Source organism: Apiospora phragmitis, assembly GCF_038363925.1.
Source record: "Apiospora phragmitis strain CBS 135458 chromosome Unknown utg000010l:1.0-9815664.0:1.0-9183399.0, whole genome shotgun sequence".
In the NCBI taxonomy this organism is placed as follows: Eukaryota; Fungi; Ascomycota; class Sordariomycetes; order Amphisphaeriales; family Apiosporaceae; genus Apiospora; species Apiospora phragmitis.
The window spans coordinates 711,602-726,944 of NW_027117409.1; the positions used below are offsets into that span (position 1 = coordinate 711,602).

At 53.2% G+C, this 15,343-nt stretch overlaps 5 protein-coding genes across 5 annotated transcripts; 2 read left to right on the forward strand and 3 right to left on the reverse strand.

Moving 5' to 3' along the window:
- Positions 1-571: 571 nt before the first annotated feature.
- On the reverse strand, positions 572-1,469 carry PG994_010026 (uncharacterized protein; the record flags this gene model as incomplete). Its single annotated transcript, XM_066861435.1, has 4 exons — positions 572-885; positions 998-1,080; positions 1,202-1,329; positions 1,383-1,469. 4 exons carry the CDS (start codon positions 1,467-1,469, stop codon positions 572-574), a joined length of 612 nt encoding a protein of 203 aa, XP_066710545.1.
- Positions 1,470-2,577: 1,108 nt separating this feature from the next.
- Positions 2,578-5,483, reverse strand: PG994_010027 (DNA ligase 1; the record flags this gene model as incomplete). The annotated part of the gene is given in 9 exon segments (XM_066861436.1): positions 2,578-2,883; positions 2,901-3,017; positions 3,028-3,114; positions 3,174-3,641; positions 3,653-3,941; positions 3,998-4,369; positions 4,381-5,339; positions 5,387-5,439; positions 5,459-5,483. 9 exon segments carry the CDS (start codon positions 5,481-5,483, stop codon positions 2,578-2,580), a joined length of 2,676 nt encoding a protein of 891 aa, XP_066710546.1.
- A 758-nt stretch (positions 5,484-6,241) lies between these two features.
- PG994_010028 (uncharacterized protein) lies at positions 6,242-7,058 on the forward strand (the record flags this gene model as incomplete). Its single annotated transcript, XM_066861437.1, is given in 2 exon segments — positions 6,242-6,894; positions 6,914-7,058. 2 exon segments carry the CDS (start codon positions 6,242-6,244, stop codon positions 7,056-7,058), a joined length of 798 nt encoding a protein of 265 aa, XP_066710547.1.
- Positions 7,059-7,073: 15 nt separating this feature from the next.
- PG994_010029 (uncharacterized protein) lies at positions 7,074-7,652 on the forward strand (the record flags this gene model as incomplete). The annotated part of the gene is made up of 2 exons (XM_066861438.1): positions 7,074-7,164; positions 7,273-7,652. The coding sequence occupies 2 exons, from the start codon at positions 7,074-7,076 to the stop codon at positions 7,650-7,652; spliced, it is 471 nt and encodes a 156-aa protein (XP_066710548.1).
- A 1,112-nt stretch (positions 7,653-8,764) lies between these two features.
- PG994_010030 (uncharacterized protein) lies at positions 8,765-12,132 on the reverse strand (the record flags this gene model as incomplete). The annotated part of the gene is made up of 5 exons (XM_066861439.1): positions 8,765-10,497; positions 10,590-11,070; positions 11,193-11,571; positions 11,785-12,044; positions 12,115-12,132. The coding sequence occupies 5 exons, from the start codon at positions 12,130-12,132 to the stop codon at positions 8,765-8,767; spliced, it is 2,871 nt and encodes a 956-aa protein (XP_066710549.1).
- Between the last annotated feature and the right edge of the window lie 3,211 nt (positions 12,133-15,343).

Consider the following 15,343-nt stretch of genomic DNA (forward strand, 5'->3'; position numbering starts at 1 on the left):
AGCTGAAGGTAGGAACAGGTGCGAACGAAGTCATGTCTGTCCAGTGGAGGGCGGCGAAGTCTGCGGCATTGAGCTTATTTTATCTTCGTTGGTGCAACCCTCCTCGAAGGTGACGCATCCCCGGTTCGTGTAAGGGATGCATGGGTCGTAACGGCCTCCAGCATCGCGTCCATCTCCTTCTATACAATCGTGTACAGTGTCGTCCTTATCCTTCTCTGCTGATCCTTCCTCGTATTTGGACTTGCGGCGGTGGTTTTGTAGTCGCGCGTGGAGCTCGCAACTCCGCATAAGACGTCCTCCCGCAGTGGCAAGGCGGGCATTTCAGCGGCCATGTTACGGGGATGATTGTACCGAAGCCGGTGTGTAAACCATGAGTGCAGGGGCGGTATTGGTGGCTTTGACGACATTGTTGATGAATAAGGTCTTGCTTTGCCTCTTTAAGGCTAGAAAACGGTTTCCCATGAAAGCAAAGGGGTAAACCATCTAGCGAGCCGCTTTGCCTGACGATCTTGCTTAGGGTCGTGGCGGTACTCGGGCGCCTCCCTTTATACCAGTCCTAGTCAGTCAGGCGTCATCTTAGTGGGTGGTCTGTAGTACTTGCCGCTGGTAGGGGACAGAAGAAGCGAGGCTCTGGGGGGCCACGTTCAGTGGTTGTGGGACGGCGGTAATCCTCTTCATAATAACAGCCTGTCTCGTGGAAGAATTCGAGGCTTCCGTAGTTGGCGCATCCTAGGAGCCACTCTTCCAAGGTCTCATCATTGGCGAGATACCTCTTGCGGTATCCCGAATCCCAAGCCCTCTGCTTTATTCCTCGTGCCTTCTGTTTCTTACGAAGCTGGTCTTCGACAGATGTAATAGGGACATGGCGCTTGGACAGACGGGGCTCTAATAAGCAGAGGGTTTAGTCGTAAACATCCTCATCTTCGACTTCTGCAACGACTCCGAATTTGTGCCACTCGATTAGGGCTCATCTTCGTCCTGCCCTCGTTCCTCTCACGCCGGTGGTGCTCGTACACGTGGTTCTCGTACCACATCTCGGTGATCTGGCCCTCCTCGGGCTGGCCCAGCTCGTGCTCCTTGCTGGGAGTAAGGTTTTACATGCAGCGGCCTTGTAGCATTCCGGACAAATATGGAGCTTTCCCTCATGGTACTGGGTGCTCTCTGGGTCCGGGTTTAGTGCTGGGATAAGTCGCTCCAATACCTCAAGCGCGATTCCACGTTAAGCGAGCTCCTTAACGCCTTCGCCATGGCCGTGGTATTGTAGATAGCAGTACGATGGCGGATAGCCTTGGCTCGGCTTTCTTTATGCCCTGCTGTGCCTTCGAGCCCCTGTTCGACTTCTTAGGGCAGGCATCTTAGTTCGTGCATCCTCTAGGGCCTACTGCGCGTAGTGGGCTACCTGTAAGGTAGAGGCTTCCAGCGGCGAAGGACCTAGAAAGGGATTCGTATGTTGCACCTGCGTTGCCCATTGCGACTTGCGCTGGCCCCTACCCTTACCCAGACATCCATTTTTTTTCTATAATCCTAGGTAAACAAGTATGTTTCCCTACCGCCGTCAATCCTGACGGTCTTGACAGAAAGAAGATTGCCACGTTCGTCAACGTTGTCAGAAAGCCGCATGTTCACCCAGTTGACATGGTCACGAAGGTCCTGACCAACTTCAGCCTTGGTCTTGTAATCGTTGTACCTTCGATTTCTGGCCGGTCGGGAGCGCCTCTAAGCGCTCGGTGTAGTGTTCCCGGACTCGGCGCCAGCGACTCGATGATGACATGACCGGAAGTCATGTCTTGTATTATCATTTCTGGAGTCCAAATGCATCCTCGCCTACTGGGTCCTTCCGAGTGGCTCCCCCCTGAGTGTGTAGGCCCGTGAATATTCAAGCTCCGGTCGATGCTCCGTACATCCCTGTTTTCCAACCCTATCCTCGTTTGACGCGACTGTCGCCGTGGCGGAGAAGACGCTGCTCCCACCACCACTGATCGTCCCTCTTCACTTCAGTCTGGTGTCGTGGTGTCTTGCGCCCACGCCATCGATCCTGTATTGTCCATTAACATCGTGATCTCTGTTTGTCATATGCGAGGATGCCCAATATACCGGTTTCCTAAACCCCCTCCTCTGTCTGAGATCAGTGCTGTGGCTTCCCGTGTGAAAAGTGAGGCGCAAACACACGGCAAGCAACAGTAGCTTTGAGGGGATTTCATCGCTACCTGAGCCTCTTGGGGCCCGATCCGATACCCTGCTCAACCAGATTAGCTCAAACTGTCCGTGTCAATTGAATCGCAGGCATCAAATGGGAGCTTCTGGTGCCCTCCAAGGGATGTTTTGCGGTGGTAATCAACATCCTTGGTCGCCCACAACATCCCCTGAAAGGAACAAGAAACAAAAGGCAAGGAAGATTGGTCTGTAAATCTCACTTTGGACTGCTAAATGCAATATGCTCATAATAATGCCATGTAGTATCGTAGCAACAAGTAGTCTCCGTGCCTTCATGCATCTCAGCAAAGATCCATCCTCCCATTCAACCCTTCAAACGCTCCATTGCCAACGACATGGAACACTGACCACTGACATCACCACTCAGTACTCAAAGTCGTCATCCACACTGGGACCCTTGTTCTTGGTCACACTCTCCTGTTTGCGGTATATCTCCACCACCTGTCTGCTGCCCGTTGCCTCGTCGGGCTTCTTGTCGTCACGCACCTTGATGAACCGCGGGAATCGCAAGCTGATGCCCTTCTCGCCCGCTGGGTCGGCCCCCTCCTTGATTGCTGCCTTGTAGCGGGGCGACAACGTCAGGTCGGCCGTCTTGACTTCCCAGACATAGCGGGGCTCAAACCAGACGTCGGGTTGATGCTGATTGCCAGATGAGTGGGAATAGAAAGGCTTGGACGGTCGATGACGATCTCTGACAGCGTCTTGTGGAGCTCCTCCAGTACCTGCTCCGAGAAGCCGGTGCCGATGTTGCAGATTGTCTCATAAGTGTCGTTTGCCGAGTTGTAGCAAGCCAGGGAGGAAAGCTCCGTAGACCGAAGTTCGTTTGCCCTTGCCATAGTACGCGCCCAAAACGACAAGATCAAGCGAGTCACCGATGCCAGCAAGGTAATCCTTTTTGATCTATGATGCAAGTTAGTGACCACGTCTCAATGCATTGCATTAGCTGGAAGGAATCTTACCTTGAGCCAGTTTCGACTTCGTTTGCTGGGCTCGTATCCGCTTTCGATCCCGTCCAGCATCTTGACCATGAGACCCTCGCAAGATGCTTTGATACTCTCCTCCAGGAATGTTTGAATCTGTTCAATCTCTTGGCCATTCATTGACGTGGCAAAGGCAAATTCACCCTCCACAGGGTTGAAGGACTCATACATCAGCTCGCGCCGTTCTCGGAGAGACTTCTCAACCAAGGCTTCGCCGTTGAGAAACAGCAAATCGAAGGCGAAAACACAGACTTTGACCTTGACATCCTCAATCTTCACGTCCTTCTTCTTCCTCGTCATGAGTTGTTGGAACGGTAAGACCTTCTTCTCTGCAACATCCCAGGCCACTGACTCACAGTCCATGACGAAGCTCTTGGTGCCTTCCTTCACCCATGTGTGAAGCTTGGCGAGAATGTCAGGATACTTCTTGGACAGGTCTTCCGGTTTCTCGAGAAGACCGAAGCGATGCCCTTGGCTGCCTCCTTGGTGGCTCCGGGTACACCGTCAATGTATTCGTCCTGGTGTTCCTTGGCGACGTAGTGTATTTGAGCTCTTTCACCGTCATACTTGAATTCGCATGTGAAGGTTTGGTTTTCAAACCGATCCAGAACTTCCGTGATGGCCTTGGTGGGGTTCGCGAGCATGGGCTTCAGTGGCACACCAGGTCGTAGCTTGCATGACTCCCGCAGCTTCATGATGCCATTCTTCAACATGGCCGGGATAATCACATCCCAGCTGGGGAGTTCGCTACGTAGCATGTTAGAATCGGTAATCTTGATCAAGAAACATGTATGTGGACTCACCTGTAGACTGTCTTGAGCAGTTGCTCTGCCTTTTCCATGTCTGATGTGCTCGGAACTTGGCCCTTCTGCTCAGCTTCGTGGATGCACACTGCTTGGGCTATCGAGACGAGAACAGTCTTCTCGGCCAGTCCCAAACGTAGCTTTCCCTCCAGGAAGCGCACGATGAACTTTGCCTCGCTGGGACCGCCCTTGTCCGTCTTGACGTCTATTTTGCCAGCAGAATGAGCATCAGCCGCCGACAGTAACTTTTTGATATTGTCCACTTTACGGCCTTGAGCACCGTTGCCCTGTACGGTTGCGATGTCCATAAAACTCTTATGGACATCTCGGACTGTCAAGACCTTGGGCTTAAACATGGTCGGTTGTGTGGATCTGCTCTTGACGGCGACCAGCCGAGGTCACCAATTTCCTTCTGGTCTTGCTTGATGACCTGCACACTGCGGCCTGTCGTCTCTCCAATGGCTTTCATAATAAGGGACTCGCCAATGCCCAGCTCTATTCCGGCATAGTCGGGGGCGAGCTTGTTGATCATGAGATTGACGGTAGGGAGGAAGTCGTCCGGGGTGAGACGTAGGACTTGGCGCAAGAAGAGAGCGCAGTGTTCCGTTATTATCAGGCGTTTCGATGTCATCTCCACGAGAGAGAAAGTTGTACACAGCGCCGCGTATGGCACTGGCGTGCCCTCTTTCCAATCAGGATAGGGGTCTTTGGCCTTGCTCATGAGTTTCGTCTGGACCTTCTGTCGAGCCTTTGCGGCGACGGCGGGCTTCTCTTCCTCACTTGCTTCCACATCGGATGTACTCTCGGAAGCTGTAGATTCTTCCTTGACCGGCTCATCTTCCTCTGCTCTAACTTCCTGTTCCTTCTGCTTTTTCTTGGAAGCAGCCTTAGAAGGTGCCGGTGCAGCCTTCTTGTCTGTCGCCTTCTTCTTGGCTGGGGATTTCTTTGGCTTCACAGGTTCGGGGTCGGCCATAACTTCATCTTCATCCTCGTCCTCTTCGATCTTGTTGCGGTTCCTGCGCGGCCGTTTTGAAACTGGGGCTTCTTCCTCTTCGTCCACATCCATCTCCTCCGTCTTCACCTTGGCCGCTGATCGTGTCGACTTGGCTTTTGAAGGTTTCGGTGCTGGGCTTGATCGTGATCGTTTCTTGGAGTCGGATGCGGGAGAGGCAACCTCGGCATCTTGGTCGGACTCGTCCTTGGCTTTAGCCACCTCGGAGGCGCTGACCTCGGCGGGATCTTCTTCGGTCTCGTCTTCCTTGGTCTTCTTGGCTGACTTGGTGGCAAACGACAGCTTCGACTGCTGGGGGGCAGCCTTTGTGCCATTGGGCTTCCCGAAGAACTTGCTGGACGCAGAAGGTTAGCATAGATCCAGTAGATGCGACAGACGAGTCCGAGTCGCGGGGTTCCATGTAACGCAGGTGCACCCACCCCAAGGTGGTCTGGGAAGACTTTACATACCCAAAGTCGCTTGCTTGGGCGCCATGGTGGTGATGGTCCTGCGATTGGTGGTAGCAGACAAGAAGATTTGTCGCAGCGACGTGTTCGTCGCAATGTGGACGATTTGGCGGATGGAAGCCACAGTGGGCGAGTACCTGTGTAACTGTCTTGGGGTGGAAGTGAGGGACCGAGAAGAATTGCAGGCAAAGATGGGCAGAAAAGAAAGAAGAGAATGTTTTCTATCACTCCTATTTGATGCTTCGAAATAGTCTAGCAAGAACAGGCAACCATCAGCGCAATTATGGCAAGTGGGATGTTCATAACATGCACAGTGCAGTTGGTTGTTGGTTGCAGTCTCCAGGGATGATGGATATATTTGCTTGACGTGACCGCACCACTTCCGACGCGCCTGCCTTGAGCTTTGGTCGCGTAATTAGGTACAGTAGGTACTTACAGTGCTGCCTGCAGCTTGACAGGCACTAATAACTCAAAGTCCAGTTGTGACGCGACCGACCCGAGAATGGAGACCCTTGCTTTTAGCGCATCGTCGGCCATCCCTGCTACCAATTCAGTCGCTGAATATCCTTCAGTAATTGATTGATTGGCTGATAAGGCCTTCATCTTGAGTATGTAACACCTCTTATAGCTGGCAGTCACTCCTTCAGTCACACGTAATTGCTTTTCCTGCCACTGCGATAGCTAACGTTTTTTGTACTTTGATACTACAGCGCAGCTCTTAGACTACCAAAGTTGCTAGACGTGATACTCACAATACGGTTCTTCTTACCCTGGCTGGCGCAAGACATGGCGGCCAGGCAAACTGCCCTCACCTATGGCCGTCGTCTTGCCCGGCTGCACCACCATGAGTACCACAGCCTCCAATCTGTCATCTCCATGATGAAGCAAAAGCTCGGAATCGGCAGTCCTAGACCTCTTGCGATGTCATCATCCCAAACTCATGATCCTCATGTATCATCATCCCAAACTCACGATCCTCATGACTCTTCCGCGGCCGGGGCCCCGGCCTGCAGTCCAGCACACGACATCCCCTGGATCTGTGCCGGGATGAAGGCCCGGCTGGAGCAGCTGACCTTCGACACCATCTCGCCCACCCCGTCCTATCTGCTCGACATTACCCTGGCCGAGTATCTAGACAACAGCCGCAGCAACAGCTACAACGACAACGGCGGCCGTGCCCACGGCAGTAGCAACAATAGCTACCAACCCAAAAAATACCCCGTAGTGCAGGACAGCCACCCCGGCGGCGGCGGCGCGGCCCTCAAAGAGGCTACCACCTCATCCACTTCCCCCTCGCCCTCCCGCCCTCGCTCCTCTGCCCCGACGGCACGGACCCCTACCACAGCCCCGGCGCGCCCTTCGAGCGGCGCATGTTTAGCGGAGCTCGATCGAGTTCCGGCGGAGGCGCCACTCCGGATCGACGGGACGCGGCCCGCCCTGTGTGCCGAGCGCATCCAGGACGTCTCGTCCGGGGGGGCACGCCGGGGACGAGAAGATCTTCGTCAACGTCCTGCGCGAGTACGGCACGGCTGAGCAGGTCGGCGGCATCTGGGGGCGGTGGAAGGGGAGCGAGGGTGGGCAGTGCGAGAGGTACGAAACTTGATGTTCATGCGGAAGCATGAAAAAAGGAGGTGGGACATCATCTCCGGAGGGCCCGAGATCGGCGAGCAGTAGCCGCAGCAAAGATGAGCCGAGGAGGCTTGTTAGAGGTTAGTACTCTCACTCTCACTCTCCGACTTACCCGTGCCGAATAAAAAGGAAAACTAACCTCCAACAACAACAACGCCCAAGTCCCCTACAAACCCACCTACTCGCAGACCCTGATCCGGACCGGATCCTGCTGTTCCACTTCAGCGCGCTTTCGTACAACGCCCACCTGATCCACCTGGACGAGCGCTACAGCCAGGACGTCGAGGGCCGCCCCGGCCTGCTCGTCCACGGGCCCCTGTGCCTGACCCTGATACTCGAGATCCTCCCGGAGCCACACAGCGGTGAACCGCCGCGAGCTGGTCGTCCGGCGCATGGACTACCGCAACGTGGCGCCGCTGTATGCGGGGAGCGCATGAAGGTGTGTGTGCGGAGCGCGGCGGCAAACAGCCATCAGGTCTGGATCGAGAATCAGCATGGAGGGCTATGTGTCAAGGGTACTGTGCTTGCGGAGGAGGTGTTTGTTAAAACTCAAAGAAAAGAACCCTGAAGAAAGAAAGTATACTGAAAATAGATGACTGAATAAAAAGGAATAGGCAAAAAGTTTGAGAGCACGCATAAGATACTGTGGATATCAAACCCATTTGTGGGTAGAATAAGTCAATCACATACACTTAGCCACCCACTCATTATCATATCCACAAAGCCCATTGCGGGCTATTGTCACAGGTATATGCTCCAAAATCTCAAAGGTAAGAGGGAAAAAACCAAGTAAGTTTTGCACGGATTTTGCTTCGCTATGCTATGCTCTTCGCCTGTCAATACACCTCGCCATGCTGCCTGCCTGCCTGCCAACCAATATATTATAGAGATGTCTTCTGCCGAGTTCGCCAAAATATTCATTTGACATCCCGGCCAAAACCCGGCCCTCATCTCGTATTTCCGTTTCCGTTTCCATGCGTTTCCACTCCCCATCTTGTGTTGTGTTTGTGTGAATGTGTGTGTATCTCCTGTATGAATCGTGTCTCGTCCATCGCACCTTATCCCACCCACTCAAGGAATGAGTGAGTGAGCTTCGCAAGGCCGAAGTTTGTTATAGTAATAGTAAAATCTAGTTATACAAGAAGGGGATTGGTTGGGTCGAAAAGGGGAGAAGGATCTCCACCATTTCTCGTTTCTTTACAGCAAAAGTGCCGTAACTCGGAATAAGGAGTGGTGGGTATAAGAAAGAAACGGAAAAGGCCCCTCGATCCCCCCAAATCTGGTTGGCCAAGAGAGAAAAACGTCACAAACGAAAGGGTGACAGAAAGAGAATGAAAAAAAGTTGTAAGCTCTAAAGAGGAGGAAGGGGAAGTGAAATATAATTTGGAGATCGAAAAAGGCCTAGGCATGTTCCAGTTCGCCAGCACTGATGTCATGGTGGTAGTGCTTTCATGTAGAGATAGGCACCCACGCCTATTTCAACAACTCCTCCTTATTGCACCTTCATTCATCATGGCGACGAAGGGTGCGTTGCCTAGTGGTATTCCAGCCGACTGGGGGATGCTTAGAGGCGTTGACGAAGCTTTCGTGGAAAGCCACGGCAACCAAAGAGCCAGATCAAATGCTCGGTGAGGAGCATCTTGATACGGGAGTCTCTGCCTTCTCGTCGCTATTGACTTCCTATGTTATGGGCGTCAAGAAGGCGCTCAGCATCAAATCGTCCGCGCTAGGCCTCAGATTGTGATCCAGTTCGAATGTCTGGGCGAGGAACTCTTGCGCCTCGGCACTGGCGGTGTCGGGTATAGTTGGCGACGCTCTGCCACCACCGATCTTGAAGATGGCCTGGAGTTGGGAGCAGTCAGGGAACGGATGGGTACCAGTCATCATCTCGACCACCAGACAGCCCAGCGACCAGATATCAGCCTTTCGTGTATATGAGGTCTGCTTGACGACCTCAGGAGCCATCCAGAAGACGGATCCCTGTAGTGAAGGGCGGTGTTTGTTGTTGGCTGCACCATTCAGAATGTTGGTGGCCTCAAGCTTCTTGCTAATGCCGAAATCGGAGATCTTGATAGTCCCCTTGTTGTCGACAAGAATATTGGCGCCTTTGATATCTCGGTGGATGATCTCCTGGTTGTGCAGGTACGACAGGCCGTCAAGGATCTGTCGAACGAAGCTTCGTACCAGAGGCTCCGGCAAAGCTCCATAGGAGTTGAGCATAGTTTGAACCGAGCCACCAGGGACATATTCGAGGAAAATGTTCAAATAATCCGCCGACGAGCTGCAACCAAGGTACTGGACAATGTTGGGGTGGCGCAGATCGCGCAGCAGACTGATCTCGCGCTTGAGCGCTTCGATCATGCTCTTTTTGCGGTGATCGTTCTGGCTGTTGGCACCAGGAGAAGGAGCCTCGACTTGCTTGACAGCCAGCAGCTCTCCCGTCACAGCGTGGAGTGCAAGGTAGACGCAACCAAAGGAACCCTGTCCGATGAGGGCACCCTTCATCCACTTATTGTCATCCCATGATTCACCTGCAAGGAAGCTTGCAAGCTCTTCATCGGCATCTTCTCCATCTTCTTCAAGAGCCTGGGTAATCTCCTTGGCCGATCCGGAGCCTTGGGTGCTCGTCTCGTCAAAATAGCTGCTCTGGCGGACAACGTGACTTTGACCCTCAGGATCGGTAACGCTAATACCGGCACTGTCGGAGCCACTGTCGGCGAATGACACATAAGACTTGCGGTTGGGCTCAACTGATGATTCTTCTTGGAGGGTTCCTAATATCGAAGAGGCGACAGAATCTCGGTATTGGTGCTGCAGTCGACTTGGATCGCGTGGCCTTGACTTGGCCAGTTGATTTGCACCCAGCCAATTGTCGGCTATCGTGGGAATCGGAGGGGCATCTTGGACACTCGAAGCAAAACTGAGGTTGCTTGCCACACTCAGACGGCTGTTGACCTTGCTGAGGCGTGTGGATCTGCGCATTGAAAGACGGACAGTCCGGTCAATATCTTCGCGTGGGTGGTCGGGGAAGTATGATGTCAAGTCAGAGGTAATGAGCTCGCTTGGAGGTCTCATGCTACCAAACGGCCTCAAGAGGCCCTTGCCTCTTCGTGATGACCTAGCCTCGTTGGAAGCCGGGCGTTCCAGGTCCTTGGCGGCGTTCTGGAAGTTGCGCTCACGGTCTTGATACGATATCGGCGAAAGTGGTTGCTGTAGGCCCTCGTCCCAGCTCTCACCAAGAAGCTTCTGCACCTTCAATTGACTCCTCTTGTCGACGTTCTCTATTGCACGAGTGTGGTTTTGCTGGGCTTCCTCCATCGCGATGGCCGCAGCTCTCTGCAACTCAGACTCACCAGGCTCGCCCGAGGGGACCCTGCGGAGGATGAGTCGGTTTCGCTCGGGCCGTTTCTGGTCTTTGATGATTCGCCATAGTTCCGTGTCTCCAAGCCGCCGACATTGCTTAGGTCGGGGTCGACACCGGCTAACACCCAGAAGCAGTAATTACGATCGTGGTCTTCTCGGAGGGCGAATTTCCGCAATGTCGTTCGCATCACTTCCTCGCACGTGTTACATCCGGAGATCTTGACGACCTTAGTCACGCCACCTGTCGAAATAACACGAATTACGTCTTGGCCCTGTGGGAGAGCAGCCATCAGCGAGCCGTCCACACTAGATTGATTTCGGGTGTGGGCATTTACCAGACGGCCGGACTGAGGCTCAGGGGGAGACCCGGGTTGTCTCCCAGACCAACTGTTGGGCGTAGCATTGCTCATGTAGAGTTGCTGGTTGGGGTACCTTTGCCCTCGTGCAGAGCGCAAATCTGCGCTGGTAAGCGGGGAGCTCGGTCGGGAAGCGGAGGCCGGCGGGTTCATGCCAAAGCTTGACAGGTCGATTTGTCGAGAGTACCTCTTATTGGGAGGCGTCGGCATGGACCTACCAGCTGAGCCGGAGTTCGATGGCCTCGGGGAGCCGGTCGAGGGAGTAAACTGTGTGGGTTCCAGATGCCCAAAGGAGTCCTACCATCCATTATAATCAGCCAAGCCGATCGCGACCACGGGGAGTCTCCCATCTAGCATCTTCCGGGTCAGCTCGAGGGGGGGGCACTCACCCTATTGCGCTTCTTCACGTTGGCGTACGCCTTGGTCCTTAACTTCTTGATGCCAAGGAACAGGCGAACGCGATCGCCGACTTTCTCGATGCCCATTTCCTTGAGGACATCCTTGTCCATTTCTAAAAGGTTCTCGCCATTGATGTTGTTCTTGCGAAACAGCTTCTCGTATTCGCCGCATCGGACGCTCCGGAGGTATTCGCAGACCTGGTCCTCGGTCCAGTTCTTAACGGCGTCAGGACCGTCGGTATCTGAAAATTCGGAGTTCGTCGGGCTAGCGAAGCCGGTGCCGACGAAGGCATAGCGGGAGCCCTGCGCGAGGGCGCCATGTTGGAAGCGGAGTTGGCGGTCAAAGTAGTGCCAGTCGAGGCCAGCGAAGCTGGGAAGGAGGATTTGGAAGCCAGCATGGCCATATTGCCCTACCCCAGGAACTCAAGCTGGAGGGGGCGGTTTGGGAGTTACAAGAAGGAATGAGGGGGGAATGCTCTGTCTCAGTTCAGCATGAGACGAACTGTCAATGGTTATCAATGAGGTGGGATGTCGGCGAGAGGCGTGACAACAACCGGAAGCCGTCAGGACGTCGTCTATTTACTTGTAACTTTTTGTCTGGCACAAATAATGCTGGACTAGCCGGAAGTTCGGATGGATCTGTGACTCCAGTCGGTCCAAGATTCGGGACAAAGCGCAGTCAAGATCAGACGTCGTCGGCCGCAAGTACTTCAAGCTCGAATCCAGGTTGGGTGACTCAAGGACGAGGATTCCTTGCGCTGTCGGTAGGAAAATGGTTTGAGGAGTCTCGATCGACGGCTCGAAAAGGCGAGAAGTGCCTGCAACGTGTCTGTTGGCGGTCGGCTGTTGGATTAGTAGTGGTGAGGGAGTGAATGGTTATTTGCTGACAATCAAATGCTTGCTTGCATTGAACCTGCCCTTCCGCTTCCATCTGGACCCTGCTTCGGGCGGGCTGGATACAAGTACATGCGCATGGGGGGGATGTTGGGTCCCTCCTTTTCTATGGTGGTTTCAAATAAGCGTTGGTTGCGTCCACTGAATGCCACCCTATTTCTGACTCCCACCTGTCTAGCGCAGGTCGCTATGTTTTATCTCTCGTTAGTGGAATTGACCCGAGTACCTCGAGGTACTTCGTGTTCTAGCGGGTAGATGGCTCCAAATGGCTCCAAGAGCCAATGGAATTGGGAATGGAACCAACCTTGAACTGGGGCTCTTGGCTCTTCTGCTTACGGCTGGCTCACCGGTCCAGCAGCTGGGAACAATAAGATACTGCCCACAGGCTGCCTGCCTGCCTGCTTACTGAGACTGAGTCTCGCTTCACGACTCCTTCACATCTGATGAATTTCAACATCCGGATTCTATGTACTCAGGTAGGTTTAGGTATGCAACAACCTTAAGAGATCATAACCTTCTTCTATCCCGAATACCACCATTCAATCTTTGGGTTTGAGATGAGAATTGGGAGAACGCCAATTCGCTGCTGATTGCCTAATAATATCTGCATACTAGACGTAGATAGAACTGATCATATCCCCGAAGGTCACTAGCAAGCAGAGCCTCCCGTCCAGACTCTCGGTCTTTTGATATTTAACTATTCAGGCGTTCCGTCAGCCGCGGACGACTAATACAAACTACACCAGCTAACCAACCACGCCGGCAACATTTGATTACAGACAGAATCACGAACCTTTCCATTGTCATGCTAGTACAGGTAGAGCTGAGCGCTGCTGAGAACGAAATCAAAACCGTGAGTCCAGTGTCTTTGATTGGTCACAGCTCTCCCCCTCATTACGACCCTGCAGTCTTGACTCTGCAAGTCTGCTTACAGTACCGATCTGCAATGTTTAACGCGCGAACCCCCAGTTCGTGAATGGGGGGTACAAACCACAGACAAGACAGACGGGAACGTTATGTTACGTACTTGACTTACTTACTGGTTGGCCATCATTGGCTCTGGCCGCAACCGGAAACGTTGAAGTGTCAAAGACCTCAGAGACAACAACTGCATAGTAACTCGAGGTATATGCTGTATAAGCGGAATTATGTATGTCATTGTTAACGACTATGTTCCATCTTTCACAGGAAATCTCTCTATTTAGACTTTCCAGGGTCCAATCCCACACACAATGTGTCGTTGACAGGAGCACAGGGAAAAAAAACTGTGCAAAAAGCAATCTGTGGGCGATGGCGAAATGCAGGCGGCGACGATCTGGTCATACTGGGCAAACATGGCGCCGTGATTGGCTGTTACTTCCTCCAGGAGCGGCACAAGCACAGCGCCTGCTGGTGTGAAACTCGCCCAGTCGCCAGGCTGCCACTGGCCAGGGGACTTGCAGCCGTAAGCTGATGGGGGAGGATTAATTATTGCCCCAACTTGCCTCCCCTCTTCCTCCTCCTCACACGCGAATGGACTGATGGAATGAGAGTATTATGAGCGACTTTTTTTCTTGTTCTGTCCATTCCCCCTTGAAGCGCTGGTGGCCACGCAAGGCGACCCCGTAATCAATCATAGCCGTCTGTCCAGTAGAGTAGCCCCTGTCTCTGCTTGTGATAGTCTGGAGGATGACAAGAGCGAAATTTCCGCTTCGAAAAGGCAGGTCTGGCTGAAGATCGTCTTTTTGAGGATCGTCCAGTGACGAAGCCGGCCGGAGATCGGATGCTGTCGGTACTCCACAGACAAATTTACACTTGTGCGAGAGGGAAGTACAATCCGGTACATGACCTCTGTTGCGTGCGATGACTTGTTCGCGGCCTGGGTCCGCAACGGAGTGGAAGGCTCACTAAAAGCCTAGCTGACCTGTCCATCGGGCCTCACCCAGTCACACAGCTGGGATATTCCAAGCTACTTGCCGTATTAGTCGTCGCCTCTGCTCAAGCGCAGAACCAAGTGGTCGGTCCTCCCTCTGCTGCCTCCTGTCCCCTTATCCGTGAATGGGGTCTAGTATCATCATGGCACCACACGTATGATTGCGTCCCCTGCGGTATGGTGTTATTTGGATGTTCTTGGACGATGCAACTCATGAGCGGCGACTGGGCAGGCGGGGAAAAAGCCCGCCGGCAAGTTAGCAGTTAGGGACCCCCCTCCCTCCCCCCCATGCTGCCATGAGCCAAACAAACAAGTACAACCAACAACATCTGACGACGATGGTGTATCGGGCCTCGGCGTTGCCATAATCGCCACCTTTTGCACATCCCCGGATGTTTCGCAGCTTTCCTGTTCGGGAAACTAATCGTCAAGCGCTCTGCCCATGGCGAGCCATTGCTAATTTGCCAGCGTCGCAGCGAGAGACACCACAAATCAACATCCAAGGCAGTAAGGCAGTAAGAGGCAAAAAGCCCATGTTTATTTTTAGGGATCATCCATGCGATAAGCATGCACGGAAGGCTTACGATACTACGTACCTTAGAAGAAACCACTATCAAGACTATGCACTACTACTATCGTCCCGGGCTAGAAAGAAAGTAAAAGAAAAACGCCAGTGCAGAAGCGAATGGACCACGCTGCCACGCGGCAAGTCAATGTCCGTAGACTCGAGGTTAGAACGGAATTGGAAAAGACCTCAATTTTAATTGAGCTTGCTGCTGAACTACCCCCGTAGCGAGCCAATGAAGCTTCTATGTAGATGTTCGTTCGAGATGATCTCAAGATTGCCCACCGGAGCCGGCGGATATCAGCACCGCCGCTCCAGAACTGAAGTCCAGCCAGGCTGCTAACTGCTGCCCAGTCTGCCAGTTTCTTGCCCAGCCAGCCAGTGGGCCAAACTATTGAATAGCGAACACCCCCGCCTATTTTTCTGCTTGCCCTATCTACATGGTACACATCATCTTCTTCCCGCCAACGACAGCGAGCAATCAACAGGGGTAAAGAGAAGACCCAGAGTGAGGGGCATTATGGGCCACCATCTTGAAACTTGAAACCCGCCATGTTTCGACGACGGGCTCAGGGCGCCAAGCTGTCCGGCGAATAGCGAGAAAAAAACATGATGTTTTGCGCACGAGAATCAAATTGTTTTTTAAACCCCTCCGCCTACTAACCCATCATGTGAGATCATTCACATGGGGCGATCACCAAACGATGCTCTGGTCACTGACTTGACAGCAACGTTCGAACGTCGGAGCGTTGTGACTGTAAACAAACTTAA